Below are 27897 nucleotides of genomic sequence, written 5' to 3' on the forward strand. Positions count from 1 at the left end.
TGGAGATGGACAATTGTACTTTAATCGGAGAGGTCACAGAGCAGGTACTGAACAGCACAGATGCATATTCACATGTTTCCAGGATATTCTGCAGGTGCGAGTCAGGAAGAGCGCACTGGTGTGCGAGCGCGGGGCCTGCCCCGGCACGAAGGCGGGCGCACAGGGGCAGGGTGACCGGCAGGTACTGGGGAGCTCCCCTCGCCCGGCTCTCTGACAGCCACGGTGACATTCCCCAGCACAGCCCAGCACCAGCACAGCGCTGCGGGGTCATGTGCAGCGGTGAGCTAGACCAGGTCCTGCTGGGCTGCGGCCCCGGGATGCTCCAGCAGCTGTGCTTGACCAGGGCCCAAGTGCAGGGAGCCTCTCCCAGCACCAGGGAGAGGGGCCCACGCCGGGGAGGGGGCTTTGCAAAGTGCTTCCTTGGGCGAGGGCCAGCTGGCATGGCCAGACGCTTGATCCAGCTCCATGCGTGCTTCATGCCGATCTCCCAGCCCCTAGCTCTTTCCTTACAGCAACGGCCTCCTTGCAACCCGCCCCCGCCCCAGCACTCTGTGACCCCAGAGGCAGCAGCGCGGCCTCGGGAAGGCTAGCATCTGCCTACCGCGGGGCTCACGCCTTGGCTTGCAGCTTGGCTGCAGCGGTTTGCTGCTGTGCCCAGGCCATACACGCACTCGCACGCAGCCCCCGGGGACAGGACTCTCCTGCCAGGGCGAGCACAAGTGCGTTAGGGTCAGGACCTTTCTTGAGAGGGGGCTGGGGGAAGATGCTGTTCTTCTCAACCCTGTGCTGCCTGTGGGCCGGGAGGGCACAGCCAGTTACTCTGTGCGGGCTGCAGTAGCACCAAGGAGCATCTCAGGGTCAGGAGACCCGTCCAGGCACGGGGCCAAGGCACAGACAGCCTTGCCCCGGGGGTTCCCCTCCTGGATGCCCACAAGCTGCAAACCAGCACAAGGACATGCAGCTCTGCTCAGGGCGAAGGCCCCTGTTGCACTCCCTGGCGCTGTGCGATAGTTTAGCACCCTGCGTTCCCAGACGTGGGGGTGGGAGAGGAGCAAAGGCACAGGCACCAGGAGCTGGGGTAGGGCAGCAGGCAGAGCTGGACCAAGCAGCAGGCATTGCTCAAAGGGCAATGCCGGGCGAAGGATGGGCAAGACCATGCCGCCCTTGCTCCAGAAAGCACCACCACGGCCAGGCTGCAGCTCCCTGCTGAGCCCTGGGCAGCCCCTGCCCTGTCAGGCTCAGGGGATGCGGGTTGCCTCACGGCACCCCACACCGTGCCTGATGGGCCCCAGGGACACCCCAGTGTGCAGGGAAGCATGCACGGAGGCCGTGCTGGGGGCAGGGGGCCGGAGAGGAGCGAGCGTGATCGCGGGGTTTCACCTCCCTGCAGAGGAGGGCCTGCATGAGGCGAAGCAGAGCAGCACGGGGAACGCAGAGCGATGCTGGCCCGTCCAACTTGTCCACTGCAGCTGACGCAAGGTCACTGCCAGGTGTCCCGGTCCCAGGCATGGGCTGCACCAAGGGGCTGTCTCACCAACACCGCTCCCCCAAGGGTTTGCCGGCCACCACGCTCAGGCTTCGTTGGGCGCCTTCATCCTCATGAGCACGACGTGGCTCTTCTTCCTACAGCTGTAGGCCACCAGTGCCACGAGGGCGCAGAGCAGGGCCACGCACACCAGCACAATGACCGCCACCACCACCCCACTCTGCACCCGTGTCAGCCCCCACTGCCCCCTCTCCTCCTCCTCCTCCTCCTCCTCCTCCGCGAGGCCGGGGGCGGCCGGCAGCACTGTGGGGTGCCCCGTCTCCGTGGCCGTGGAGGCCGGCTTGGAGGGACGCGCAGAGAGCGGGGTGCCGGGGCGTGAGGTGGCCGTGAAGCTCTCTGGCTCGGCTGTCACGGGCAGCCCGTCGGAGAGCAGCTGGTCGCGCTGCAGCCCCACGATGGGAGCGCCCCGCAGGAGCAGCGGCAGGGCGCACACGGGGGGGATCTCGCCCACCTTGTGCTGGTTGGCCTCCAGCCAGGTCTTGAGAGCGAGGATCTTCTCGTTGCAGTGCCAGGAGTTGTTGTGCAGCCTCACCTCCTGCAGGGCAGTCAGTGGGGCGAAGACACCTGCTGGCAGGTACTCGAGGACATTGACCTGCAGCTGCACCTTCCTCAGCGCTGGCGTGGCCCCAAAGAGGCCCTGTGGCAGCGCCCGCAGCTGGTTGTTTTGCAGCGAGATGTTCTGCAGCTTGGGCAGCCCACGGAAAGCCTCAGCGTCCAGGCGCTGCAGCACGTTGGAGTGCAGCGACAGCTCCAGCAGCTCGCCCAGGCCCTGGAAAGCTCCTGCCGAGACCGAGCGCATCTGGTTCTTGCTCAGCACCAGGAGCTGCAGCTGGGTGAGGTTGCTGAAGACACCCTCGGGGAGGCCAGTGAGCTCGTTGTCATAGAGCCACAGCTCCTTCAGGTTGGGCATGGGCCCAAAGGCTCCAGGGGCGATCTCCCGCAGCTGGTTGACGTGCAGGGTGATCTTGGAAAGGGCGTGCAAGGGCAAGAAAACACCGCTGGGCAGGGCGGTGATGAGGTTGTTGGAGAGATACAGCTTCTGGAGGCGCTCATTGTGCACGAAGAGCTCCGGCGACAGCGTCTCCAGCTGGTTCTGGTGCAGCCCCAGCTCCTCCAGCTCCGGCAGCCCGTCGAAGGCACCCGCAGGGATCTGCCGGAGCCGGTTCTCATAGAGCCGCAGCACCTGGAGCCGCGTCAGCCGCTCGAAGGCCTGGGGCGGCAGGTGGTCGATGTTGTTCCTGGCCAGGTTCAGTTTGGTGAGGCTGGTGAGCGGGTCGAAGACCCCCTCCGTCAGCTCGTGCAGGTTGTTGCCGTGCAGCTGCAGCTCTTTGAGGTTGCTCAACGGGGCGAAGTGGGAGGGCTCAATGTGGAGGATCTGGTTGCTGGACAGGAGCAGTGACTCCAGCTGGCCCAAGGGCTCAAACACTTTCACAGGCAGCTCCCGCAGCTTGTTGCTGGCCAGGCTGAGGTAGCGCAGGGAGGGCAGGTACTGGAAGGCTCTGGGGCTGATGCGTGACAGGTCGTTCTTCTCAATGCGCAGCCCGATCAGCATGGAGGCGTTGCCGAAGGACGCGGCGCCCAGCTCCGTGATGCGCGTGTTGATGATCTGCAGGGTCATGGTGTTTTCGGGGATGGGGCTGGGGACAGCGGTGATGCTGGCACCAGAGCACTCCACCTGCGCAGCACGGACGCACTGACACTGCTCTGGGCACTGGGCACGGGCAACGCAGGCCACGTGCAAGCCCACAAGCAGCAGGACCCAGCCACTCTGCTCCATATGTCCTGCAGGGAAAGCAAAGGGGAGCTCAGTGCTGGGCTTCCCAGGGTGCTGCAGCCGTGCTGGCAGGAGCCTCCTGCACCATCAATCACCCTGCGACACCTCCCAAAGTGACAGATTCAGCCGGCCCCTTTGAGAGGGCAGCCAAGAAGAGCCAAAGGAGAAAGGTGTGGGAACAGGCATGGCCTTGCTCAAAGGAGGAGAGCTGCGAGGTGCACCCGCGCCCCGCTGTGCACCCAGCTGTACCTGGTCACACTGGAGGGGAGCAAAGTGTGGGACACACTAAGGACAGCACTTGTGTGGTTAAGGGATGAGCCTTTGGGCACAACGGCTCATGCTAAATGCTGAGGCTCATCCCGCTGCCCAAGGGCTGCTCTCAGGGACAGGGTCCGCTCTTCTCCCTGAAAAGAGCTACCGAGGCCACGGGAGCTGCTGCACTCCCACCCTCCGGCATTGCAGCCCAGGAGGGTGTGCAAGGCTTGGGGAAGGCGCTGGCCAGCCAGCGCAGGGCAGGAGCACGGAGCAGGACAGATCCGGGGCTCTCGGCGCCTCGCTGCCATACCGCAGCTATTGGTGGCATCCTTGGCATCCTCTGAGCAGGGCTGCAATTCCCTTCGCTCCTCCGGAGCCCGCAGCGGCTGGGAGTGCGGTTTCCTGTTTTGCAGTGCAGCATCGTTTGCTGTAACAACCAGGGCTCGCCTCCCAGCGTTGCCCAGCACTGGAAAACTTCAAACCAGCAGCTACCAGAGTCAGCCTGGGGCGCCGAAAGCCGAGCGGGCCCTGGGGATCCCGGGAGGGGGGCGGGAAGCTGCACCCACAAGGCACCTTCCAGGCACGGCGCGCCCACGAATGGCTCCGCGCTCCTGTCCCGGAGCCAAAAGCAGTGCTGGCAGCCGCTCCCCGGACGTGTTTTCACTGCAGTGCTGCAGAAGCGTTTCTCAGCCACTACCCCCAGGTCAAGACGGGGCTCAGCACGGCCGGCCGGCGGGCACCGCGCCGAGGCGGTCCCCACACCGAGGCGGTCCCCACACCGAGGCGGTCCCCACACCGAGGCGGTCCCTGCAGGGACTGCAGGGCGGTAGCGTGCAGCCGGGCTGTGGCTGCGGTGGCGAGGCCAGTGCAGGCTCACGGCCACGGGCCACCGGTGCCACCCACGAGCTGTGGCCGGGGGCTCCCGGGACGGGAGCGGGCAGCCAGCAGCACCAGCAGGGTGCCACCGCCCTGCACGCCCGCGGCTGCCACCAGGGCCGGCGTGGGTGCCTGTCGCAGGCGCTATCACCCTGGGGCCAGCCTGCATGTGGGTGTCCGAGTGGGACAGCCTGCTCTTGCGGCCAAAATCAGCCGGGGCTGAGACGTGCCCTCCCACCACCGTGACTGCTGCCACCCCGCCTGCCAGGGTGGGGTGGATCCAATTTTGGTGCCTTTCCCCGGCTCCCTGGGGACTGGCCACCGCCCCGTGGCAAGCCAGGGCTTTATGCAGAAGTCCTCCCTCACCCCACAGGAACGGGCATCATCCACTTCAGCTCCTCGGGGTGTCTTCTCCTCCCTCCTCTGGCCTGGGAGCTCCCCCCTCTCCGCAGATTACAGCGGCAGCCTTGTACCAGGGCGGCACAGGCTGGACCCTGGCTGACAGCTTCAAGGGGCACAAGGGAGGGCGAAAACCTGCTGCTCCCCAGGCACCGAGGACAGGCGAGTCCGGAGCACAAGACACCTGGGCACACCAGCCCCGGCTGGGGAGGGTGCAGGGGGCTGGGGGTCTGCAAGGGCACGGCCCCCTCCCACAGGCCCCAAGCTCCTGCGAGGGAAAATACTGGCTTTCTAGAGGAAGGGGACAACCCTCTAAAAGCCAGCAGAGTTTGTTTTACATATGGAAACAATTTGCATCCAAGAACGGTTCTGTTTATAGCAAGCAGTTTATAAATTTCACTGAACGCCTTGCACATCAAAAGCCCTGCTCATGTCACTCCCTGTTAAGTAAGCTTAGAGAGCATTCAAGCTGGAGTGCGGTTCAGGAAAGACAGCTGAAAACAATTTGTCTTTTTTTTTCTTCTTCTTCTTCTAGGGACAAAAACTTTCAGAGAGGCTGAATATTCTCTACCATCCAACTCATGCACCTCAGCATCCAAATGCTCCTAAGCTTAACCCGTAAGGAAAGTGGAGGGAGGAACAGTAAAATCTAAGAGGGTGGGGGGGGGCTATTTTTTGCAGTACTTCACCTATGCAAATATCTCACCTCCCACTATGCCCAAGCACACTCATTTTTTTTGGAGACCCCTCGCAAGCCAAGCACCTCCATCTGATCACAGCAGCAGGGATGCCGAGCACGCACGTCCCGCAGCCTGGCTGCGACCCCGGGCCGTCCCGCGGAGCCCGGAGCAGCGCTCGCGGGGCTGGGAGCAGAGAGGAGACTTACCCGCCGGTGCGTCCCGCAGCCGAGAGCTCGCAGCGAGCGGTGCTCCGCGCTGGCAAGTGAGCCGAGTGTGGTTCATGCTTCCCCTCCCAGTATATAACCCATCCAAATCAATGAATCAGCACAGGGGCAGCGTCGGGGTTACGGAAATTACGGCAGCAGAGCTGTTTCCAACTCATATTTCCTCAGCAAACAGACCGGCTGTCTCAAAGACGGCGTTTTTGGTTTCTTCCTTGCGAACCCCGGTGCCTTGGTTTAAAGCAAAGCAGCCGGCCCCGAGACCACGCTGGGTGCAGACGGCTCCCGGAGCCCCCGGTGGGACACGGCCGCGTGCCCCACTGTCCTGGCCAGGCCCCACAGGTGCAATCCTGCCCTTTGCCGTCACAGCGCGTGCACGGGGGCTGCTCTGGGGCCTCACCTCGGTGCGCTCGCTTTGCACGCCGCAGCCCTGGGAGGAGGTCGTCACCGCCAGCTGCACGAGGTGCTGGGTCGTGCCCGCGGCCGGAGCTGCCCGTGCAGCAGCGCACCGAGGCTCCCCTCGCCTCCATCCAGGAGAAAGGGGTGCACAAGTCTCTGCGCTCTCCGCAGCTTCCAAGGTGTCCCTGTTTGCACACGCGCCAACCCTGTTTACTAGAAACGGTGAGTAAGAGGGGAACGCCAGGCTGGGGAGCGCTGCCCGAAGCAGACGGTGGCTGGGGAACCGGGGGCTCAGACATCCTGTTCCTGGGGGCAGTCCCGAGCCCAGCTGAGCGTCTGAGGTAGCGGCGACGCTCAGCGTGCCGCCCTTCCTGCTTCCTTCCCCGACGCACCAGCACAGCTCTCCGGGCAGCCGGGCAGCGGGGGACCGGGACCCGCGCTGGACTGGAAAACCCAGGGAGCAGCGGGGCAGAAGGCAGCAGGCTGCTTCAGCTGGCGATGCCGTGCCAGAAACGCCTCCGGGCTGATACCGGCAGCGGTGCTGGGCACGGTGCAGGTGCAGAGCCCAGAGACCTGCAGCATGCCCAGCACGGGGGGAGCCCGGGGCAGCAGTGCCCACCGAAGGGAGCGATGACGAGCCGGGTGCCCGTCAGCCCCCGCTGCAGGGCTCTGCCCATGCCGGCACCGCACCGAGCCTGCGCACCCCGCGAGGACACCGGCACGGGGCTGCAGCCGTGGCATTGCTGGCACCATCGGAGGCTGGGCTGCTGTCACGGCAGAGCGTCCTGCCTCGGAGAGCCCTCTGGAAGGCCGGAGCTTTTCCCATGAGTGCGGGTGCCGGGGAGCCAGGGCTGGGGCGGGATGGGAGCGCTGGGACCCACATGCAGGCAGGGCAGGGACGCGGGCAGCCCCACAGGCCTGATGCAGCTGCAGCCAGGAGCTGCAGGCATTTGGGGGATAACACAGGAAAGTCAGGGTGCTCGGGCCCTGCTTGGGCTTCCCTGAGCCTGCAACGCTGCGCTAGCCGCTGGACTTTCTCCACACAACTGATCCCACTTCAGCCCACCCACGTTTTCAGCAGCTGCAGCAGCCACAGCCCAGGTCCCATCCGGCGATAAGGAGCTGCCCGAGACGGGACCAGCCCGGTGCTGGCTCCGTGCACGCTCCTCATCACGACACCGGGACCCATCTCCCCACCGCCGCCCCGACGGGAGGGCGCCGGGCAGGCACGGCTGCGAGGAGGGTCTCTGCCGAGAGCACGGGCAGAGGGGCTCGCAGAGACGCCGAGCAGGTTGGCATCCATCCTGCGCAGCGGCACGCCAGGGCGCAGGGCCAAGAGCCCGGGGGGACGGGGCAACGCCAGGGCAGCAAGAGCAGCCAAGCAGGGGATAGGGACCCTGTGGCAGAGGGACCGGGATAAACATGCAGGAGAAAACCGCAGGGACCGAGATGGGAGTTTTCGGCGAGACCTGGAGGAGGGCAGCAGAGATCGTGGGAACAGGGTGGGGAGCGGGAGCTAAGCCGGAGGCGAGCGCCACTGATGTTTCACATTTCATGGGTGGCAGCAGTCAGCTGCCATGCGACGTGGGGGACCGCAGGGGACCCCGTTCCCGAGCCGGCGAGGGAGCACGCGGGCTGGAGCTACCCCGCTGCACCACCCCAGCCGGGCACGCTGCTCGCCCGCCTGCTCCTGGAGCAACGCCCGGGGATCCGGGCACTGAGAAGGGACATTTTTAAAATGCCGTCCGTCAGTCCTTTAGCTCACACAAGAGATTTTCCCAAGCTGCTGTTCCCAAAATAAACTCCCCGCTTCCCTGACAGCGCTGCAGCTGAGGTCAGGCGGCGGGCTTGGGAGCTGCCGGGCTCCCCGCGGCCCCGGCACAAGCGTGGGGCCCTCGCTGCCTTATCGCGCCCTTATCCGCCAGCTCTGTCTGCTCACCGCGAGCGCAGCGCTGCTGGGCTCCCGGCCGGCTGTGACTCATCCCAGAAGCACACGGCTTTCCAGCAAGGCACCACAGAAGTTAAGACCCAGCACTTCTTGAAAACCACCACCCAAAACCCAGCTGACAGAGGAATGTCGGACTCAGCTTCTTCCAAGCAGCGTTGCCCCAGGAGCAGCGCAGGACCGGGATGGGGGCCGGCGGGGAGCGCGCCGTACACCCGCGGTCACCCCGTGGTCCGTGCAGCCCAACCAGAGGAACACCAACCCCGTCGCCCCCGGGAGGGGAGAGACCAGGGAACACACAGGTTATTGTACCTGCTTCCACTCTAAACGCCCGAGGCGTCAGGGGAGTCTCGTGTCGGGTAACGGCCTTTCCAAAAACCAAGCTGCCTTCATCTGCGCCTCCGTAACTGGCTTAGGCCTCCGCTTGGAAAAGACCAGCCTGTTTGCAAGACATCCCTAAGAATAAAAGAAGACGGGCCGAGTTAGACCGTAACTCTTGCTGCCTCCCGCACCACCCCCCAGCGGGAAGGCAGGCACCGCCGCCCCGCTCTCGCGCACCGGGCAGGAGCGCGGCTTCGCCCCGCCAGCCCTGCGGCAGCGCCAGGCTGCGAACGGCCCCGCAGCAAGTTAGAGCACGTGCAGCTTCACCAAAAGGCTTCCTAGAGCTGGGTTTTAAGGGCTTTCTCTGGGTTTCCCCAGCAGGAGGGAAGGCGAAAGGCTCTCGGTTAGCAGAGCCCCCGCTCCAGCCCCTGTCACCAGGGACGAGGATGCGGCAGGGGACCGGTGCGGGCAGGAGGGCGCGCGGCGGTCGCCAGCCTCCCTGCGGGCAGCAGCCCGCTCTGCCTCTCCCGGGGCGGCACAAGCAGAAATGAGCAGCGCTGCGGAGCCGGGCGGCAGGCCTGCTCCCGCGGCTCTGACTCACACCGCCGCGCTTGGCAGCGGTGCCTAGGGCAGGCCCACGCGGATGAGCCTGCCGAGCCCTCACGGGGAGGGAACCACAGAGCCCTCCCTTACCTGGGGCCTGGGCGTGCTCCGATGGAGACGCGCCAGAGAGCTCTGCCCAGGCGCTCGCACCAGGCGAAACTGCCTCCCGGCACCCCTAAAAGCCGGGAAAGCAGGGAACCAGGGCCCTGCCCGCGAGCACCAGGGCTCCCAGCGCTGCGGGAAACCGAGGTGCTGGTGGGCAGGGAGCGAGGGCAATCCTTAGGGGCTCGGGAAGAAATGGAGCTTTCCATCCTGTCCCTGGGGCTCCCGCAGCCCCGGGCCCTTTCCCACCTTGACCAGAGTCTGGGCAACAAGGGTTACAGGTGCTCCATGGGGCTGAACCCCAGGCGTTGCTGGAGATTTTAGGACTCCAGCACCCATGGGGAGCAAGCCACCAACACAGGGCCCAGCACCCCAGGGAACCTGGCTCTTTCCTCCAAGGTCCTTCCCAGCAGCGGTCTGCACAGCTAGGACCTGCCATGACCCAGGCAATGGGGGGCCACGACAACAGCCCAAAGGCCCTGCTCAAAAGGTGCATCTCCCCCCTGCTCTCCCCTGCCCTGCAGGGCTTCCCCAGGGACATGCTTCACCAGAAACAAGCTCTGCAGTGCTCCCCAGCCTCGCTCCTGGGGCACAGGCATTGCCTTATGCTCCTGAGGCCTTCAGAACCAGCGGCAGCAGCTGGTTAAACCTCACACGGGGACTCGGGGACTGCGGGGACACAACATTAACTCCCCAAAGCCAGAGAAACAGCCCTCAGGGCATAGGAACGTGCCCCAGGTTGCACACGGCGGAGATGACCACAGCCAGGTCAGCCAGGGAGGAGGAACAGCCGCGGGCAGGATGAGAGCGCAGGCCACGCTCAGCACATCTGGAGGGGAAGGCAGCTCCCAAAGACAGCATGTGGATATGGTTTGGGATGAGATAAGCGCTTTCCGAAGGAAGGCTGCTCTGTGCAACTCCGAGCTTGCATGATACTGGATGGAGCTAAGCATGCCTCGCGTTACAGCCAAGCGTCAGAGTCCAGCAACGTCCGTGGGGATCTTCCCCAGGTGCAGCTGGACCGACCAGAGCAGGGCTGAACCCCCCCTCCCAGCCAGAACTGAGGCTGTGGGGAGCCCCTGCCGAGCCCTACACCCCCTGGAGAGGGGCAGGATGCACAGCTCAGCACCCCATGACTCAGAGCCAGCAGCAAAACCTCTGGTCCCAGCTGTGTCCCCGCGCTGCCAGCCCTGCCACGCTGGCTGGCGAGCTGAGCCAAGGCGCCTCCCAGGCCACAGGCAGCGCGAGGCACAGAAATAACAGCACCCTGGGGAAACAGGTTACACGGCATCAGGGCAGGGCTGGGGGTGTCGCTTCTTCCCTGCCCCTCCTCGGCTGCTTTCTGGGGTGGAGATGCTGAGCTCAGTCACCTCAAAACCCAGGTTTCGCACCGCCGGAACAACCTGCCCTCTCCCAGGGGCTGCAGGGAGGGTGGTGGGCATCCCGGCTAGTGCCAAAGGCAGCGCCCCCAGCCCACTGCAAAGCCACCTTCGAGCACGAATGGTTTTCCAGTTCCTCACCAAAGGCTGCGGCTGAAGGCAGCTCTGCAGGAAAAAGCAGCAGTATGTGACACTTCCCCCAATGGCCTTGCTGCTGGCAATCACCACGCCGGCTGGAGGAGGTGTCATTGCCCTGGGAGCTCCCTGGGGTTTCTACAGCTGAGCGTTGCTGAGCCCACGTGAGGCAATATCAGCTGGGGTGCTGTGGCAAGCAGTCCCCAGCTAACTTCACCCCTTGGGCTTTGAACCTGCCCCACATCACCCTGCCTGGGGCCCTCGACTCCCGGGAGGGCCAGCAAGCAGGCGACCCTCACCTGCGCTCACCAGGTCACATGGTTTTAATGCAATCTGGGATCCCAGCCCCACTGGGGCTTCTGTCCATCCTGTGACTTGTTGCACAAGCCCTGGTGCTCGCTCATGCTGAGCTCACCCCGAAACACCACTGCTCTACAAGGTCCCAGACCCATCTCCTCCCGCAGCCCTCACTCACAGCGGTGAGGTTTCGACACAATCATTCACTTAAGCAGATCCAATAGGACTCACCCCAGACCTCATCCTGAGCAGTCTGTCAGCCCAGCCTGCCCCTGTCCTCCTGGTACCCTCCCTTTGAGTCCCAATACTGGAGCATCACCCTCTTCTGGGGAGGTCTGTCTTGCTCCCGGATGGGAGGACAGTCCCTGCGTCCATCCATGCTGGCAGGTTTCCAGCACATTCACATGGCCAGGGCTGCGAGCACAGCCAAGCAGGGCTGCTCTGAATCACCAAGAGACTCGCGACCGTTTGGAAAAATCCAAGTAATCGCTAAAATTAGCAGCTTGTGGGCTTGGCCTGAAGAGAGCATTACTCATCTGCCAAACAGCTGAGAGAACTCAGCCACACAGCGCTGCTGCACAGGGGCAGCAGCCGGGTCTGCCGACCCCGGGGCCAGGCTGGCGAGCGCAAGCCCTGCCACCGTGCTCCACTGGAGGGCCAGGGATCACAACAGCCTCCACGGCCCCAAGCACTTGCTGCTGCTCAGATGGGCAATGCGTCCCCCAGGGGTGGTATGGGCTGCCCATAGCTTGTTCCACACACAGCAGGCCCTGCAGCTTGCACACAGGTAGAAGAGGGACAACACCCCTAGGGCACACGCCATGGGCGCCTCACTTCCCCGGCCTTGAGGAACCCAGTGGCGATCAGGCCAGGCTGCTGCAGACAAGCACATCTGGCTGTGGAGCAGAGGGACACAGAGGTGCTCTCCAGGGGCTCCCTGCAAACCAGCCCAAGGACCCAGACAAGTCTCCTGTCCCTGCTCCAAATCCCATGTGCAGCTTCCTACCTGTCTTCCTGGAGATGAACGCAGAGCAGGAGTTTGGACAAGCCCTGGCCCAGCCAGCCTCCCCAAGAGCAGAGCACACTGCTCAGGACTGAGTTCAGCCACATGTTGAGCAAGGCACTTTAGGGGGAAGCTGGACACCAGTATGACATCCTGTCCCCCTGAGCACCTCGTGCACCAGCAGGGACAAACCCACCTCCCCTGGCTGCTCTTGGTCCTGGGGCAGGACAGGGTGGCAATACAGGGCACAGGAGCTAGAGGGAAAACAGCTCTGCCATTTCTTTCGCTATTGCCCTCTGCTCTCCAGCACACCTCCAGCTCCCAGGCCGGTTTCACACCCCTGGAAGGCCAGGGCATGCAGGCTGGAGGAGGACATTTCCGTCACAGGTCCCATTGCTCTCTGCATTTCTGGGCTGGGACACCCCAGTTATTTTGCACTCTTGCAAACTGCCTGTTACAAGAAAGTCCCTTCCCCCAAAAAAAGTGCTTGCAGAGACCAGCTGGCCTCAGGCATCAGGCCAAACTTTGCTCTGCTCCAGAGGGAAGAGGAGGACTTGGTGCTGGGCTATAAGCCAGGGAAAGAAGAGAGGGTCCCCTCGGTGCTCCAACCCATAGCTGGAGTAGTGCAGGACATCTCCATGCTTGAGCTGCGCAGTGGTGTGGGGCAGGTAAGGCTCACATGAGCATTGAGGTGTGAAATAACAGTTGCATGAGGGGTCCCCTGCAAACTGGTGCTGAGACCTTCCCCATCATCCACCTCCAGTTAGAGGGACACCAGCTGCCCCTTCCCCAATGCACACTCACTCCTAAACTTTTTAGGAACCCACACCAGAGCCAGGGCACCCTCCGCGGGTCACGTGGCAAAACTGCTCTGGAGAACAACAGCCAGGAGCTTTGGGAATGGAGAAGCATCCCTGGTCCCTGCAGGAGGGACAGCAGTGATGAAGCAGAGCCAGGCTGCAACCAGCACTCAGACTAACACTTCATCGTCAGCCTGTTCTCCATCCAAGCGCCAGGGCGAGAGCTATCAACAAACCACTGCCTAAACAGCATTTAGGAACGCTAACACCAGCAGGGCCCTGGTGTTCACACGGCAAGCGGGACCGCAGCAGAGCCCTGGCCCTGAGCCCCACACGATAGCAGCAGCAAGGCAGGGGCTTGGCGAGGGCCCAGGGCAGCGCTAGCATGGAAGGAATGTGGGACTTCCGGCCAAGTCCTCCTGGAGAGATAATCCAAAGCGGAAAAAACTTGTCCGATGGCGGCGCGGCTGCTGGGAGAGGGTGAGGAGGAAGGGAAGGACTAGCTGGAGCAGGAGGCAATGGTGGGGGGGCTTTGCTGCTCATGCGAGGAGGATGGAGAGATGCTTGCTGGATGGTTGAGAGCCTGGGTGCCATTCCAGACCAGCTTCAACCCATTCTCCCAGGCAGGACTTGTAAAATGTAGCCATCAGGGTCCACTTGTCCCTGCCACAAGCACAAGGAGTCAGGGAGTGCCCCAAGTCCACGGCACCCAACACTCCATGTAAGAACGTACCCCACTTCTCCTCTCCACCCAGGGAAGAAGGCAGGAGGCTGCACAGCAAGTTGGGGCCAAGTGCTGAGCCACTGCCAGCAGTCGCTGGCTCCTTGCCCTGGGCTTTTTTCATCTAGAGAGAAACAAAGACACAGCTGGAGATCTGGCACATCAGAGAAACACGACAGTCAAGATTGCACAAGAGGGGCCAAGCCTGGTGGTGAGACGGCTCTGGGTACAACTGGAGCAGCAGCCCCCCTCCTCCCTCCCAATAAAACAGCATTACCAGGACTGCAGCAGTGCACAGCTCTCACACAGCACAGCTCAGTCAAGAGGCTTTGCAAAGGCTCATCTGCTCATGAAAACCTGGGAGGGAAGGGGATGCGAACTCATACTTCAGCTAAGAAAATGGAGGCTTAGCTCACCTCCACAGCTTGCCTCAACCCTGGTGGGATGGAGGAAAGGAAAAGCAGAAGCTTCTTGATCATCAGGTTCAGTTTATACACAACAGCCCTGCCCCATGGATATGTGCCTTTGGCATCACCTCCTCCCCAGCTATTCTCCAATTCCTAGGAAATATCGTGCTCCAATATCACTGCTGCTGAATCAGCTTCCCCAGGCAAGATGTTCTGGTCCAAGACCTGGAGGAGAGACATGGCCAATTCTCAGTAACGTCAGCCAGAAAACCGCAGAGCTCCTGCCTCACTGCCAGCTTTTGCACACGCTCTTGAACCATGGAGCTTTTGCTGGGTGTCTTCTTGGCTGATGACTCAAGCACAACTGCAGTGGCATGAACCACCCAGCTTCTCTTCACCACTGTGGCAGGGAGGAGCAGGAGCCGAGATGCAGACTCCAACCTTACTGCTGTGTGCTGGAGGGCCAAAGAGGAGAAGCCAAACCAGGCCTGGCTGTGTTACAGACAAGCGCTCCGGGACACACAAAGGTATCAGCCTGTACCCACAAGTTGTCCATATTGCTGCCTCCAAACAAGCTGCATTTAGTAGAAGGACAAATGAGCTTGCTCACCTCTGCAAGCAGTGACAAAGGGTTCAGCCCCTCAAATGGCTACAGATCTCTCACAGCAGACACAAGATGGGAAGAGCAGAGATGTCAGGAGACACAATCAGAGCACGCTTGTGCTGCTGGCTTGGAAGGGAGCGCAACCCTGTGCTACAGCAGCCAGGAGAAGAGGCAGAGAACTGCTGGCACAGTGGGGAGAGCAAAGGCAAGAGTTAATCCCCTCTTTGCTGCTGCGTTCTCCGGGCTGTTGGGAAGGAACTTAGCGCACTCAGTGCTGACAAGTGAAGGAGACCAGCACCTGCAATGACATCGTGCTACAAGCATGCTGCAAAGTCCTGCTGTCCCAGCACAACAGGTCAGAGCTCTCTCAACTCCAGGATTTCTTGAAGCAGAGAGAGCAGGAGTGGCTGCCACAGAAACATGAGTTTTAGGAAACAGAGACTCATGGAAGACCCTTAGATAAGCTACATTAGAAACGCTACTCCAAGCACTCCTGACAAGGACACAGTCCCAGAGGCATTTCCTGGACTTTGAGGTCTGATTAACATGCATGTCTGTTGAACAAGGCTCTGAGTCCTGGGCCTGTACAGCAGCCAAGGGTGTGGAGCTAACATCCCTGACACAGAGCACAGATATGCTTTGCATCCACCCTTTCCCAGCCAGGGAGAAGCCCAGCAGCAGGGCTTTCCCCATGGGCCAGGGATTGGATACCTCCAACCTTTCCCAGCCTGCAGGTCATCCCAAGTCCAGCTTAGTGGCCAAGGATGGACATAGTAGCTCATAGAGGCATGGGCTGCAGGGTCCAGAGAAAACTTCGCCAAGGCAACAGAGAGGAGCTGACTGCAAGAAAACCACACTTGAAAAAGCCAGCAAGGCTAAGCCCTCAGGGCTCCACCTTTGACCTTGCACGTGTTCATTTGAGAAGGGCAAACTTGACAAGCGAGGCAACGCTTCCCTCGGAGAAAGAATCCAAGATGCAATTGCACTTTACTCAAGCAGCACTCACTGCTGCCTCCTGTCCTGCCACGAGCTGTCATGCTGACCCGGAAGACAGTCCCTTCTCCAGGCTGAGTAGATATGGGATACAAGTATATCCCTGGATTTCCCAAAGCCAGAGGAGTTTTCCAAGAAGGGCTGAGCTATGCTGGGCAACAAGCAATGAATCAGAGGCAACACAAAACATGACATCCCAGTCATGGGGGAGAGAGGAAGAGTTAGTAAAACACCCCAAGCCCTTATTGCTCCAGCCTTTTGTTCTCTACTGACTTCACTTCCTCTGTCTGGCTCAGGAGTGGGGAAAGCCCTATGACAGCATGTAAAGATGATGACAGCACGTAAAGACGAATCATCCTCCTCTTAGCACTTGACTGTACGCAGCCACGTGCCAGAGGCCCCATGTGCCAAAGTTCAGTGACTGCAGCAAATTGAGCCAGAGAAGTGCCGAGAGGGAGCTGACCTGCCTGCAGCCAGGGCAGCCAAAAGGAGCTTCAGGAAGATAGCAGCTTCTGCTCACCTGCTGCTCTTGGTGCATTCTGCCAGCACAGGACATCTCTTGCATAGGTCAGTCACGTAGAGTATCTGTTATACACGAATATGGGGATAACTGTTGCCTTTTTTTTTTTCTTTTTTTTTTTTTTTTTAATCTGACAGTTTGCATCGAAGTCCCTTTGGCTGAGAGTGCATTTCTCAAGTACCTCACTAACCAGCACAGAGTTTGTAGAACAATTTCTACATGAGTCCAGATTATGCTGGTTTCCTGCTTGCTGTAGGCAGATGTTTGCGTGGCGCTGATACGACCAAAACTGGTGTTGGCAGAACACCATACAGTCATTACATTTGTCCAAGTAAGAACCTAAATTTATACCAGTTACCTACTTTTAAGTGCTTGCATGCAACAACCCAGAAAAAAAACACCAAGAAAGCTTCATGCTGTCTTTGTTTTTCTCATTTAAATAGACTACAATAAATATTCTGGCATTTGTTTATGAACCCAGTCCCAGTTTGCTTCTCACTAGCTGTAGTAAGTCACAGTTCTGCTTTAGAGATGGCTCTATTACCAGACTTGTTAAACTTTGGTAAAACTCACAAGCAAGACGATGGTTATTTAACATAACAGAAGCACATTGCCTCTTTCTGCAGGCTAGAAAAGAAATTCAAGTTCAGCAGCAGAGTACTGTGAGGCAAAGCAGTCAATAATTTATTCTCATTGCCTAGAGCAGCAAACAACAGGGAGACACAACTATTGCTACAAACTTGCAGTACATGCAACTTCTTTCACCTCAGGCTTGTAAAGTGCCATTTCAAGGCCATCCAGGAAAGATCTCTCTATAGTTAGAAAGCCATCATGATGGCCTCACTCAGAAGGACCATCTTGGCTCCTAGAGTGTAGGCTTTCATGCTCTAGCAGCCAAAAACCACATCCAGGAGCTCCTTAATCCAGCCCTACCTTCTGAGCACAAGAGCAGAGCTTGTAAGAACAAAACAGGTCACATTAAAAAATAACGTTTAAACTCAAAAGCTATCAAAAACACAGGCAGTCTGACAGCTACCCCAGTCTACTTTCACACTAAAATATTCATATCATTCAAAATATTCGTAGCATTTCAGTATGAAGACCAAAGCCCTCAGTAGTGCCCTCTAAAATTGCCTTTGCATATTAACAATTCAAGGGGCTGGAAGCCAGGGAGTATACTAGGTAATAGGACGAGGTAAAAACTACTGAGGCAAAAAGTAACTACTGTGCCCTTCTCATTCCTGTGCTTTGGATAACTCTAAGCACAGGTCAGTTCTGCCTTTCCATAAAGCCAAACCCACAGCTACTGCAAGCTGAAATCTAACACGAAGATACCGACGCTCCCCTACCAACTTAAAAATTGAGGTGATATTTCAGGGCCCTCGGATCAGGCAGGCTCCCTGCCATTTTGCTGCACGCTGAGCTTTGCCTAGCCGTGCCCAGGAGAAGCCAGCCCTGCCTCTCCCAGCCCTGTCAATACCAACCCTCCAACCACCAGCGCTGCTTCGCGAAGGAGCGCCCTGCTGCGCTCTGCTCTCCGGCAGGGCTGAGCTTCAGGCCTGGGTAAGTGTCCAGCACTCCAGTTTCATGACTCACTGCAACGTGCACCAAGAAACACCTTGCTTGGCAGACCACTATTCAAAAATTTAAAGATGAAAGAATATTTACTTGAAATTTATATTTGTAGTAATATTACAAAGCTTCAGAAAAAAAAAACACATTAAGATTATACTTTCCATCTCAGCATCTTATCTAGCTTTCTCTGCTTAAGCTAGAGGAAGTTGCTGTTAACTTTAAACAGCTTTTTCTCTGGATATGGTTATTACCACCTTCTTCCTCCCATGCCCTGAAAAGCATGTAGAGTACTATAGGCAACCTTTAGACAAGGGTTAAAACCCAGTGTTCCCTGCAGCTGCTTCCTTACTTTGCTGCCATTTTTTCTTCCAAACGGATTCCAATAGAGCACACAGGTCATTCAGAAGTGTCCTCTCTCTTTCAGCAGCCTGAGCACAACAGCAAGCAGAGCTTTATATACAGCGTTCACCAGGAACGCAACTGCCCTGAGCCACAGGCCTCAGCTGCATGGAGGTGACCACAGATTTCCTTCCAGCTCTCCCTCTCCCTTGCACTGTGTATTGCAACAATATACAGTGATTACAATCACTTTTGGCAAACACTAAGCTACATAAAAGCCCATTTTCAATATGCTGTAAAGACAAGGCATTTATGGTTCTTGCTATGTAAGATTTGTAATCCATATCCGAATCAAGCAGGAACCACCCAAATGCAGGAACTACATCCAAAACAATGTTTCTAATCCCTTCCTTGGCTGATATTCTCTTTTTTTATAATTTTTATCAGAACAACAGGCTGAGCAGGAATAGAGTGTAAGAATTGCCTAGTTTTACACATCACATACAGAGTGATCACAACAGTTGCAATTTGGACTGCTAAAATCAAACTATGAAGACACAAGAAGAACTGACAATAGGCAACTCTAGTATTAAAATATGGCTCAGCACTCATGCGGGCTGGCAACTCCTCCCACCAGGCAAAAGTAGTTAAATCTGTTCCTCTTACACTGTTGGTTTCTACTGTGATGCTGGGAGAAGTTCGGGTTGGAACATCTGAGAAATGAGACTGTCCAACACCCTGAACATGTGAATAAGTAAAACCTAGAGTTGCAAGAGGCATCGATGTGGGTGCATTAGCATCTGTGCTGGGCACCGCTGTTATGGTGGTTGCCAAAGTTGATTTCAGCTGTTCTGTCACCAGGGAGGTTGAAATTTGGGAATGAGATGAGCTCCTGAGTGTCTGGTATATAGTGGCTGTGGCTGGCAGGCAGTTCACATGATGATCTGTTAGAGCCACAAGAGAAATATTCTTCAGTACCAGTGGGCTGTCACACATTAGGGACTGTGGTTTTCTTACTATATCAATGTTCTTTTGGAGCCATTCCTGGAAGCCAAGAATTTGGCAATCACATTTCCAAGGGTTGTTGTCAAGGAAGACTTCTTGCAGCTCAGGTAAAGCAGTAAAAAATTCTCCAGGAAGAGACTGCAGCTTAGTACCATTGAGGTAAACTTTCTGAAGGTGCTTGAGATTATGAAAGAGGTTACTAGGAAGAAACTCAAGCCTTGAATCAAAAATGGAAATATTCTGCAGCTTCTGAAGGCTCAGGAAGATGCCCTCTGGCAGACTGGAAATATTACTTGCATGCAGAGACAGGCCCCGCAGTTCGTTCAGACCACTGAATACATTCTTAGGAAGAACACTAAGTTCTGGATTGAAACTCAGCACAAGAAGCTCTAAATTTGTCAAGTTACTGAACACAAAATCTGGCAGAGTTGAGAGCTTTGTGTGATACAACCACAGGCTACCAAGATTCCTCATTTCTCCAAACAACACTTCTGGAAGAGACTTCAGTGGATTCCTGTACAAGGTCAATTTAGACAAGTTAGGCAAGTGCAGAAAAAGCCCAGGAGGCAAAAGCCCAAGCTTGTTTCTGGAGAGCGTTAGGATTCTTAGTTTACGAAGACAGTGAAATGCATCAGGGGCAATGGACTGGATGTTATTGGAGTGCAGGAAGAGCTCTAGCAGCTCCTTCAGGCTATCAAACAAACCAGACTCTATTGAAGAGAGCTGGTTAAAATACAGCATCAGCTTCTGAAGTCTGGTCAATGAACTAAATATAGTTCTAGGCAGTGCTGCCAAAGAGTTCCTCGACAAGTTCAGTATTTTGAGTTTGGCAAGTTTCTTTAGTGCGCCGCTAGGAAGCGCTGTTAGTTGGTTTTTGTTCAAAAAAAGCTCCTCCAAACTGACTAGTCTGTCAAACAGATTCTCTTCTATGCGTTTCAACCTGTTACTTTCAATGATCAATTGCCGAAGGCATTCCATGTCATCAAACACTTCTGCAGGAAGCTCAACCAGGTTGTTATCTAGCAGTGTGAGGACTTTTAGCCTACTCAAGCCTTTAAAAGCCACTGGTGAAATCAAAGAGATATTGTTTGAAGTTAAGATGAGATGCTGTAGCTCCAACATCCTAGAAAAAACATCCTGCAAGTAGGTTACATCTGTGTTCGTTATGTGAATTTCTGTCACGTTGCAAGGCAGATTTAATGATTCCAGGTCTTTTATATGGGGACCAGAGCAACGTATTCCATTTTTCAAAGAGCAGTCGCATTTCTCAGGACAAACAGATGCATCCAACTGGAGGAAAAGCTTGATCACCACTGACAAGAGAAACACCAACATCCTTGTCGAAACACCAGAAATATTAGCTGTTACAAGAGATAAGAGAGTCAGGGGTTGATTACAGGTATTTAATAACTTAGCAGCAGCAGACAAAATTTTGTGAAAGTATCAAAGAAATCGTAAATACGTAAGAAATTGTCTGGCTTGAAAGCCAACTTCAAAATCTCTTACTATTGAATGCAAGTATTTCTGAGGTTCTCAGCTTACATTGAGAAGTATAGATAAGGCTCTTTTATAATTCAAGTACTACTTGTTATATATTTGTACTAGTCAACTATACCAAAAGCATATACAAGCCACAAGACTGCTCCTAAATAGTCATAAGGCATATATTTATTTGAAAATAAAAACATTATGCCACAATATTTCTTTTTATTGTGGCTTATCTAAAATTTACAAGTTTAAACATACAGAGTTTTACAGCATTGTTCTTATTGTTTTGATAGAAGCTACAGCACAGGGAAAAAGCTTAACTGATAAGGGATAAAAGAAGTAACATGCAAAAATTGATAATGAGGTAGAAAAGAGTGTCCTACAACTCCTGTAGTATTTTAAGTGGCCACATACAAAAGGGCACAGTTCTGTTAAACCATTTCTCAGCACTCGCAAGCGACCACTTCTTGGAACAGCTCAAGAACACACAAGAAGAAACAGGCTATTTTTGATGTAGCCTGAAATAACACAAGAGCTAATTCAGCAAAGGACAGTAGTGAGCCTCTGATAACAAACAACTGTCTCGTTTCAACAGCTCAACACAACACTAAAGTGTCAGAGCTATTAAAAATACTATGAAATTAAATGAGAGGAATAAAATGCTGTAATGTTAGCTAGAAAGCTGTACCAATAAAGGACATTAAATCCTTAGATCTGCAAAAAATGTACCACTCAGTCCAAAAGTTGCATATACACTGAAACAAAAAAGGAACAGGAAAGCAACCATTAAACTATTGTAGCTATAAGGCCAACACTTAAAAGACCATGTCAAACAGAAATCTTTCCACAGTTTAGGAATCTGTCCTTAGTGAAATCAAAAAGTCCAAGTATATCAGAAACTAGAACCCTGAAAGTCAAGGAACTGGCTGATCAGTAGGAGAAGCAGCAACCTGGACTGGTGTAGACATAACTGGAATACTTAAAACTGCCTGTTTCAGTCTTCAGTACTGAGAATATTGGGGGAGAGGGAGAACTTCATCCCAACATACCTTTTTCCAGTAGCAAGGATGAAATTCTCCCAGACCAACATGACAGAGAAATAGGTACAAAACTGATCATTTAAAAAGGACCAAGTCAGGCTCAGGTAGGACAGCTGAATTTCTCAAACGCCTGAACTGCTGACAAGAGCATACCACCACAGATCAAAAACAGCTGCAGTGCCAAAAAAGCAGAAGCCAGTATTACGTTAAACAAACGAACAAAACCAAAAACAAACAAAAAATCCACACACAACTCTAGGTTAGGCTCAGAGAACTGAAAACTGGTAAAATCAGCATCCCTTCCTAGGTAATTAAAGGACTAGTAGTTACAAGTGGCAACACAGATGCTCTCAAGTAAGCTCTCACTGGGCCTTTGAATTCCAGAATTGGGCTTAGAATTCTTTGAATGAGACAGTAAGTCAACAACAGCAACAACCACCACCTTGAGACTTCACACTCCCAAAGGGCTTTTCCATGTTATACAAGAATCCACCAGAGAATCCAGGAATTCACAGATGACATGAAAGTATCACAGAATCACAAACCAAGAAAACATGAGCTATTCCTGTGTAGCTCTGGAGGTCCCAACCTTGGCTTGTTCAGGTATCCCAGTAGCAACAGCAACTACAGTACCAGATCTGGGCTAGCCCACAAACAGGCAGTGACAAGCATTTATCTGCTTTTCCACCCCTCTGTTTCACACTATGCAAACTGACACCTTAGAAGCTTATCTGCTTTTTAGAGGAACTTATTAGGAACACAGCAGGCAATCAGGCTTCACCATGATTCTGCACTTTAAATGGGAAGAAAAACAGCAAAACGCATCCTCTAGATAACACTACTTTACTCATATTTGCATAACTACTTTCAAAGGCCAGAGAATATGTTAAGCTTCATAGCAGATTTTGCCTACTTTTTAGTTATGGAATCAACCGGTTTCCATAGGTTGTATGCAACGCTATCAACAGTAGAATTTGAAACCACTCACAAAACAGGAGAAAAATTCAAGTCATTCATGCAATGGCACAAGCCACACTTGTAGCTTCTGACAGCGGCACTGGAGTATGTGCACCAACCAGCCCAATGCAAATCTGGTTGGTTAGAACCAGAGACTTGTGTCTTTCAGTACAAATTAGGATTGGAAAGAAGTTTCAAATTTGTTGTTAGACACTCAGTTATACAGCGGTCTGATACACAGAGGCATTAGATTTTGTAGGAATGGATGCATCAATTTTAAACACTTGAGTGATATGTACCTTCTCAAGGCTGCTCTGACACTTCCTTTCATGCAGGATTAGAGTCAAAGCAACCTGATGAACGGTTTTCTACTTAATGCTTTGGCTAAGGAATCCAGACTTGACCCATTTGGCTTCCTGTTCTCCCTCCAAGTCAGAAGGTCCTGAAGAAAGAAAAACTTTATCGAAACATTAGCTTGAAATTTCAAGAGTCCACGTTTTTGTAATGAAGTTGTTTGTTTACCAGGCATTTCAAATACCTTGTCTTCAAGTTTAAAACAATGTGCTCTGACAAAAAATATTTAAAAAGAGGCTGAGCTGCAAGATGGAAAAGCTGTCTTTATTTCTGTGTGATTTTTCTAAAGATGACTGGGACATCGGTAACGCTCACAATCAGGAGCATTCCCTCAGGAGAGTTATTTCAAGACTGCTTCCCACGCATCAGAGAAAAGGAATATCTGGATAACAAAAGCTGGAAAAAAGTCTCTATTCAAGATAAAAGGTGTGGCTTTAAAATGGCTTTCATGAACCATCAGGCGAAAGTAAGGTCGCTATTACTCTATTCCAGAACAGCAGTGCTATACACGCATTGCAAACACACTCTGCATGCAGGCTTCTCTGCCTCCACCTTCAAAACAGGGACTGAACAAGATACCCATGACATCAGCCAGAATAAGTTTTTATTCTTCGACAAGCTTTGGATCAGATCTAACTGTATGAGGAGTGATTAAAAATAATTTCATGAAACTAATGAAAAGAGTTAAAATAGAATCTGTTCATTTTAATTTTATTTCAAAGAGCTTCAGTCACAAAAATGATTTACAAGACTATTTACAATTCTATTGTACAGTTATTTACGTATGCCTTTTGACAACGGGGTACCATTCTAGAGCAGCAATGCATGTTTTAAATACAAAGACGTATTATCATTTTGGATTTACAAATAAAAAGGAAGCTGAGCTTCTAGAGAGCACTGTAATGCCTTTTAATCTGTTAGGATTGAGGAATTCACAAAGTGAGTAGTTTCTGGTTCACATAATTATCAAACAAGCTGCAGTTTGTTGAAAATAGCTGTAAAAACCTGAAGCTTTACCGTATAAAATCAACATATTCAAGACTCTAAAAATTCAAAACCCCACAGCTTTCCCTTAAACATACAAAAACTTAAGTTTACAATCCAGAATTTCATGGGAGAAATACTACAGAACTTTAACTCTTGCATTTTGTGATGACCAACATAAGCGTTAAAAACTTGCAGCATAAAAAAAAGGACTCCACATCTGCTTAGTATTATACTGTATATACATATACAGTACAGAATCATTTACCCAATTTGGGATGACTGTTCAGCACAACCTTCATGAAGAAAAATAAATAGAATTAAAAACCCAACTTTTTTTCTTTTTTTTTTTTCCCCTTTAAAGTGCAACAGCAGAAGTTTCCAATTTAAAGTTACAATGAATATGGACAGTTTTGTGGATGTTTTTGTCGTTCTGCTCAAGCGTTATTCGCAGGGTTTTTTTTGTTTTTTTTACAGTAGATTTAGTTTTACAGCACATGAAACTAGAGTTACTGCTAATTAAATCTGAAGGGAAGAAAAAACTTTTAAAATAGCCCTGAGGGATATACAATTTAATGATCTTGCAATTTATTTTTAAAAAGTAACATTTATTATTTAGCAATTGCTTTTTCTGGGTAGACCAGTCCTTTAAGTATGTGCATAAATAATATTTAAAAATCAGTAATATTTACAAATCCTAATACATCAAAGTAAAATACGTACAGATTAAAGTCTGCATACACAAATAATTTAATAATAAATCAAACTTCTCAATGTAAGGCCAAAATATACAGCAGGAAGAAAGTGTCTACCAAGTATCTAGTGGAACTCACTAAATTGGTCTGTTCACCTGAATTTAGACTTCCAAGATAAACATTAAACAGATTTTTCACTATAAACTGAATTTCATCTTACTTCAAAGCACAAACTGAATACGCTAGTTCAGATCTAGTTTGCTGTATTTCTGAAAGCCTGAAAAACTAAATTGCTCAAAATTAGAAAAATTATAGGTGGCCAAACCCAGCTCTTGGGTAGAAAGGCATAATTCCCAATAACTGCAGGAGATGAAAATGTTTATTTTGTGGCTGAACAAAAGAAATATTCTCTCTCAGAAAGGTTGATTTATTATTCTTAACTATATGTCGAAAGTAAATAGGTCAGAGCTCACGCATGCAATTTCAGAAACATTTACTAATTCTGAATGCATATCTTGAGGAAGGTAACTCCCACTTGAAAAACATGCTGGCAAAATTTTCAAGTCTAATATGCTCACGACCCTAATTAATGATTAGCCCCATTAATCATCAATTTCAACAAGTGGAAACACTGGGCTTTTTCAGTTTTAATAAGAAAAATTCCATAAAATGTTCTCTGAAGAAAAGCCCACCTTAAATAAGTGGTTTCCTTCTCACTCTCTAGATAAGTCTAATACACTAGCACAATATGATTGAAAGACTAGCTTCAGAACCCAAACAAGCTGAGTGAAGTTAGCGGTTTAGAGAAAGTACTAAGCAAAAACACTTAAGAGAAAAATGCAAACATTTTTTCCTTTCACTTCTGATGGAACAACCAAGCTAAAATGATCAATGAAATGGAAAACAAAGCTTATTCATTTAAGGATATATCACAGCTCCTAGGTCCAAGATGCATAGCTTCACAACATTTTTCAATATAATTTTTCTTTAGATTTTGGAATAGTACTTACTCATCTAAGAATTATTCTTCAGTTATTCCATGCTACAAAGATTGTATGAAATCAACACTGGCAGAAATTAGCCAACTGATTCAAGTTCATGATTAGCAAATTCATCCTGTCCACAATTTCAGACCCTTTAAAAGCTACCAGTGTCATCTGATGTTCATGACCAAAAGAAGGCAGGTTATTTAGACTTTTACACTACTCTGCTGAATGACTGCTAATAAAACAACTTTGTTCTTTCCCCTGCTCCACCCCCCACCCCCACCAAAAAAAATGAAAAAAAAAAAATCAGGAAAAGAGCTGACAGCTGGACTGGAGGATAGTATACCATAAGCATACTATTTCTGAGGAGCAAGTGTTATTATCTACTAACCCTCAAGTTCTAGAAAAACCATCTTCCAAACCATTTAGCACCACTTTTAAATTCACCATTGGCACAGTATGTTCAACACTGCAAAAATCCTAAAATGAACAGTGGGGGATACTGCCACAGACTGCCTTACAAAAAAGCACAAGGAAATTAGGCCTGACCTGGAAAAATTCCACTTACTAAAACAATTTTGGAACGGAACAGTCTCCACAGGAATTTGAAAAGCAAACAAAAAAGACCCCACTATTTCAAATTCTGTCATCAGAATACACACACATCAAAAATCCCAGCCAGTTTGGGGCCCTCCCTGCACTCCTTACATGAGTTCTCTCTAAAAGGCGGCCCTGGATCTTAGATGCCCTCCTCAAAGTTCAGAGGCGTCTGAATCAGACAGTTTCACCTGGTTTAAAAAAAAAAGGTAGATCAAAAGCCAACATTTTTGCTATCTTCCCAAAGACCTAAAAAAGTTTTTCTGAAGTGCAGCAAGTTGGAGATGGTTTGAAGATAAGTAGCTTGAGGTTTCTTCCTCATGGACAAAACAAAAAACCCCCCACCCTTTTCTTTAAGCTCTGCTTGTGAAGACAATGCCTGCCCCTCCACCTTTGCTGATCTATTTTTTCTAGAGGTCTTGGGTTTTCTTTGACACCACCTAATGGCAAAATCGTGCATTGCTGACCCAAGTACTTAAGCAGCATTACTGCTGATGCAAGTTAAAAAAAAAAAAAATCCAGATAAGCCTTAGTTCTACAGCAAGACAAGATTTTAGCTCAACTATTTTCTCTTAGTTTTGCTTCATACAGCTACATATAGTACTTAAGACATTGGCAGACTTTGAAATGCATATGTTCTTAGCATGCAAAAGTCCCAAGCGTGGGCTTGTGAAAATATCTCCCCCCACCCTCTCCTTGCAGCAGTAACTTTGGCCTTACTACTTCAAGGCATATAATAAAATTCTCTTAAGATTTAAAAATAAAACCTGATCCTTCTGTTGGAAAAAGCAAGGTCTGTGGAGATATATATAGTTAAATATAATAAAAGTGAGATGGAGAAGAAAATGTTAGGTTCTCCAGTCCTCCTTCTCCAAAATGGTTAAGGTGTAGCCTAATGCTTCCTTAACTGGAGTCTGTCTTCACCTTTTCAGGGTTAGCTAGAAGAGACACTAAGAACACACTTGAGAACAATGTGCTTTCTGCTTGGGGACAGAGCATATTGCTTCTATAGCGTTCCCAATTCCTGCTGTGGCAGACTAAGGAACTAAACTTAAACCACAAACTTTTACACCTGGAAACACTCCTTGCTAGTAGGGACAAACTTAGGGGTACACTCACCAAAACTTTAGAACCATTCCGAGGCACAAAGCTGTTCAACAGTGAAAATTAAAAAAAGAAAAACCAAGAACAAACAAACAAAAAAAACCCACAAGAAAACAGCCAAACAAAAAAGAAAAGGTCATTATGTGCCTCTAGTACTACCATGAAAGCATTACATCATAGAGCTTACATTAACATGTGCCCTGGTAAACAGGTTAGAACAATGATTAAGATATCCCAGGCAAATAAAGTGAACCTGTTCAACTGCCCTGCAGTTTAAATCTTCAAATACATCTCATTTTGGAATAATGATATTTTTTAAGTTAGAAGGTGGAAGAAAAGATGACCAGTTTTGTTCTGCCTAAGATAACCTACATTTTTAAAATGTATAGCCATAAGATGTCTGGCTCTGAATTCTGTATTCAGACAGACAAAAAATAGTTGAAAGTATCTGTATCGGAATTTGACGTATAGTATACTGTAATTTCAAATAAAGCCTGAAAATTACATTCTTCTGAATTCTACTAAAGACGCATGCCACCAAGATCCGCTGTTATGTTAAAGTGATGATTTGATATGAACCATTTTCTTGAGATGGTACTTTAGCTTCTGTTGTTGTTCTGGGTTTTGGTGGCCATTCTGGATCAACCAGCAGTTCCTGAGCTAGATGCATATACTTGGCTTTTGGTGTCTTCTCTCTACAACCAAACAGTGAAGAAAGGAAACAAACTCCCCAGTGATCCACAGCCTCCTGCAGAAGTAGTAAACAGATTTAAAAATTGGATTACCAAAAGCA

The 27897-nt window shown here is 52.1% G+C and overlaps 3 protein-coding genes across 8 annotated transcripts in view; all 3 read right to left on the minus strand.

The window, feature by feature from the left end:
- On the minus strand, window positions 1-25670 carry LRRC15 (leucine rich repeat containing 15). Of its 3 annotated transcripts, none has more exons than XM_067301813.1 (2): window positions 25428-25670; window positions 1-3328 (listed from the first exon to the last, which is right to left on the minus strand). In XM_067301813.1, exons 1-2 carry the CDS (start codon window positions 25429-25431, stop codon window positions 1572-1574), a joined length of 1761 nt encoding a protein of 586 aa, XP_067157914.1. In that variant the 5' UTR covers window positions 25432-25670; the 3' UTR covers window positions 1-1571. The 3 variants fall into 3 exon arrangements, with proteins under 3 accessions (XP_067157914.1, XP_067157915.1, XP_067157913.1); XM_067301814.1 differs by lacking the exon at window positions 25428-25670 and adding an exon at window positions 8408-8551; XM_067301812.1 differs by lacking the exon at window positions 25428-25670 and adding an exon at window positions 5737-5872.
- GP5 (glycoprotein V platelet) lies at window positions 17631-20254 on the minus strand. The gene has a single exon (XM_013959616.2). The coding sequence runs from the start codon at window positions 20232-20234 to the stop codon at window positions 18294-18296; it is 1941 nt and encodes a 646-aa protein (XP_013815070.1). The 5' UTR covers window positions 20235-20254; the 3' UTR covers window positions 17631-18293.
- ATP13A3 (ATPase 13A3) overlaps window positions 23423-27897 on the minus strand; it is a 64968-nt gene continuing 60493 nt past the window's right edge. For all 4 annotated transcript variants that reach the window (XM_067301811.1, XM_067301808.1, XM_067301810.1 and 1 more), the window contains one exon: window positions 23423-27852. In XM_067301811.1, the coding sequence (XP_067157912.1) occupies window positions 27655-27852 (198 nt within the window). In that variant the 3' untranslated portion in view covers window positions 23423-27654. The remainder of the gene's footprint in view (window positions 27853-27897) is intronic.

Source organism: Apteryx mantelli, chromosome 9, assembly GCF_036417845.1.
Source record: "Apteryx mantelli isolate bAptMan1 chromosome 9, bAptMan1.hap1, whole genome shotgun sequence".
Classification (NCBI taxonomy): Eukaryota; Metazoa; Chordata; class Aves; order Apterygiformes; family Apterygidae; genus Apteryx; species Apteryx mantelli.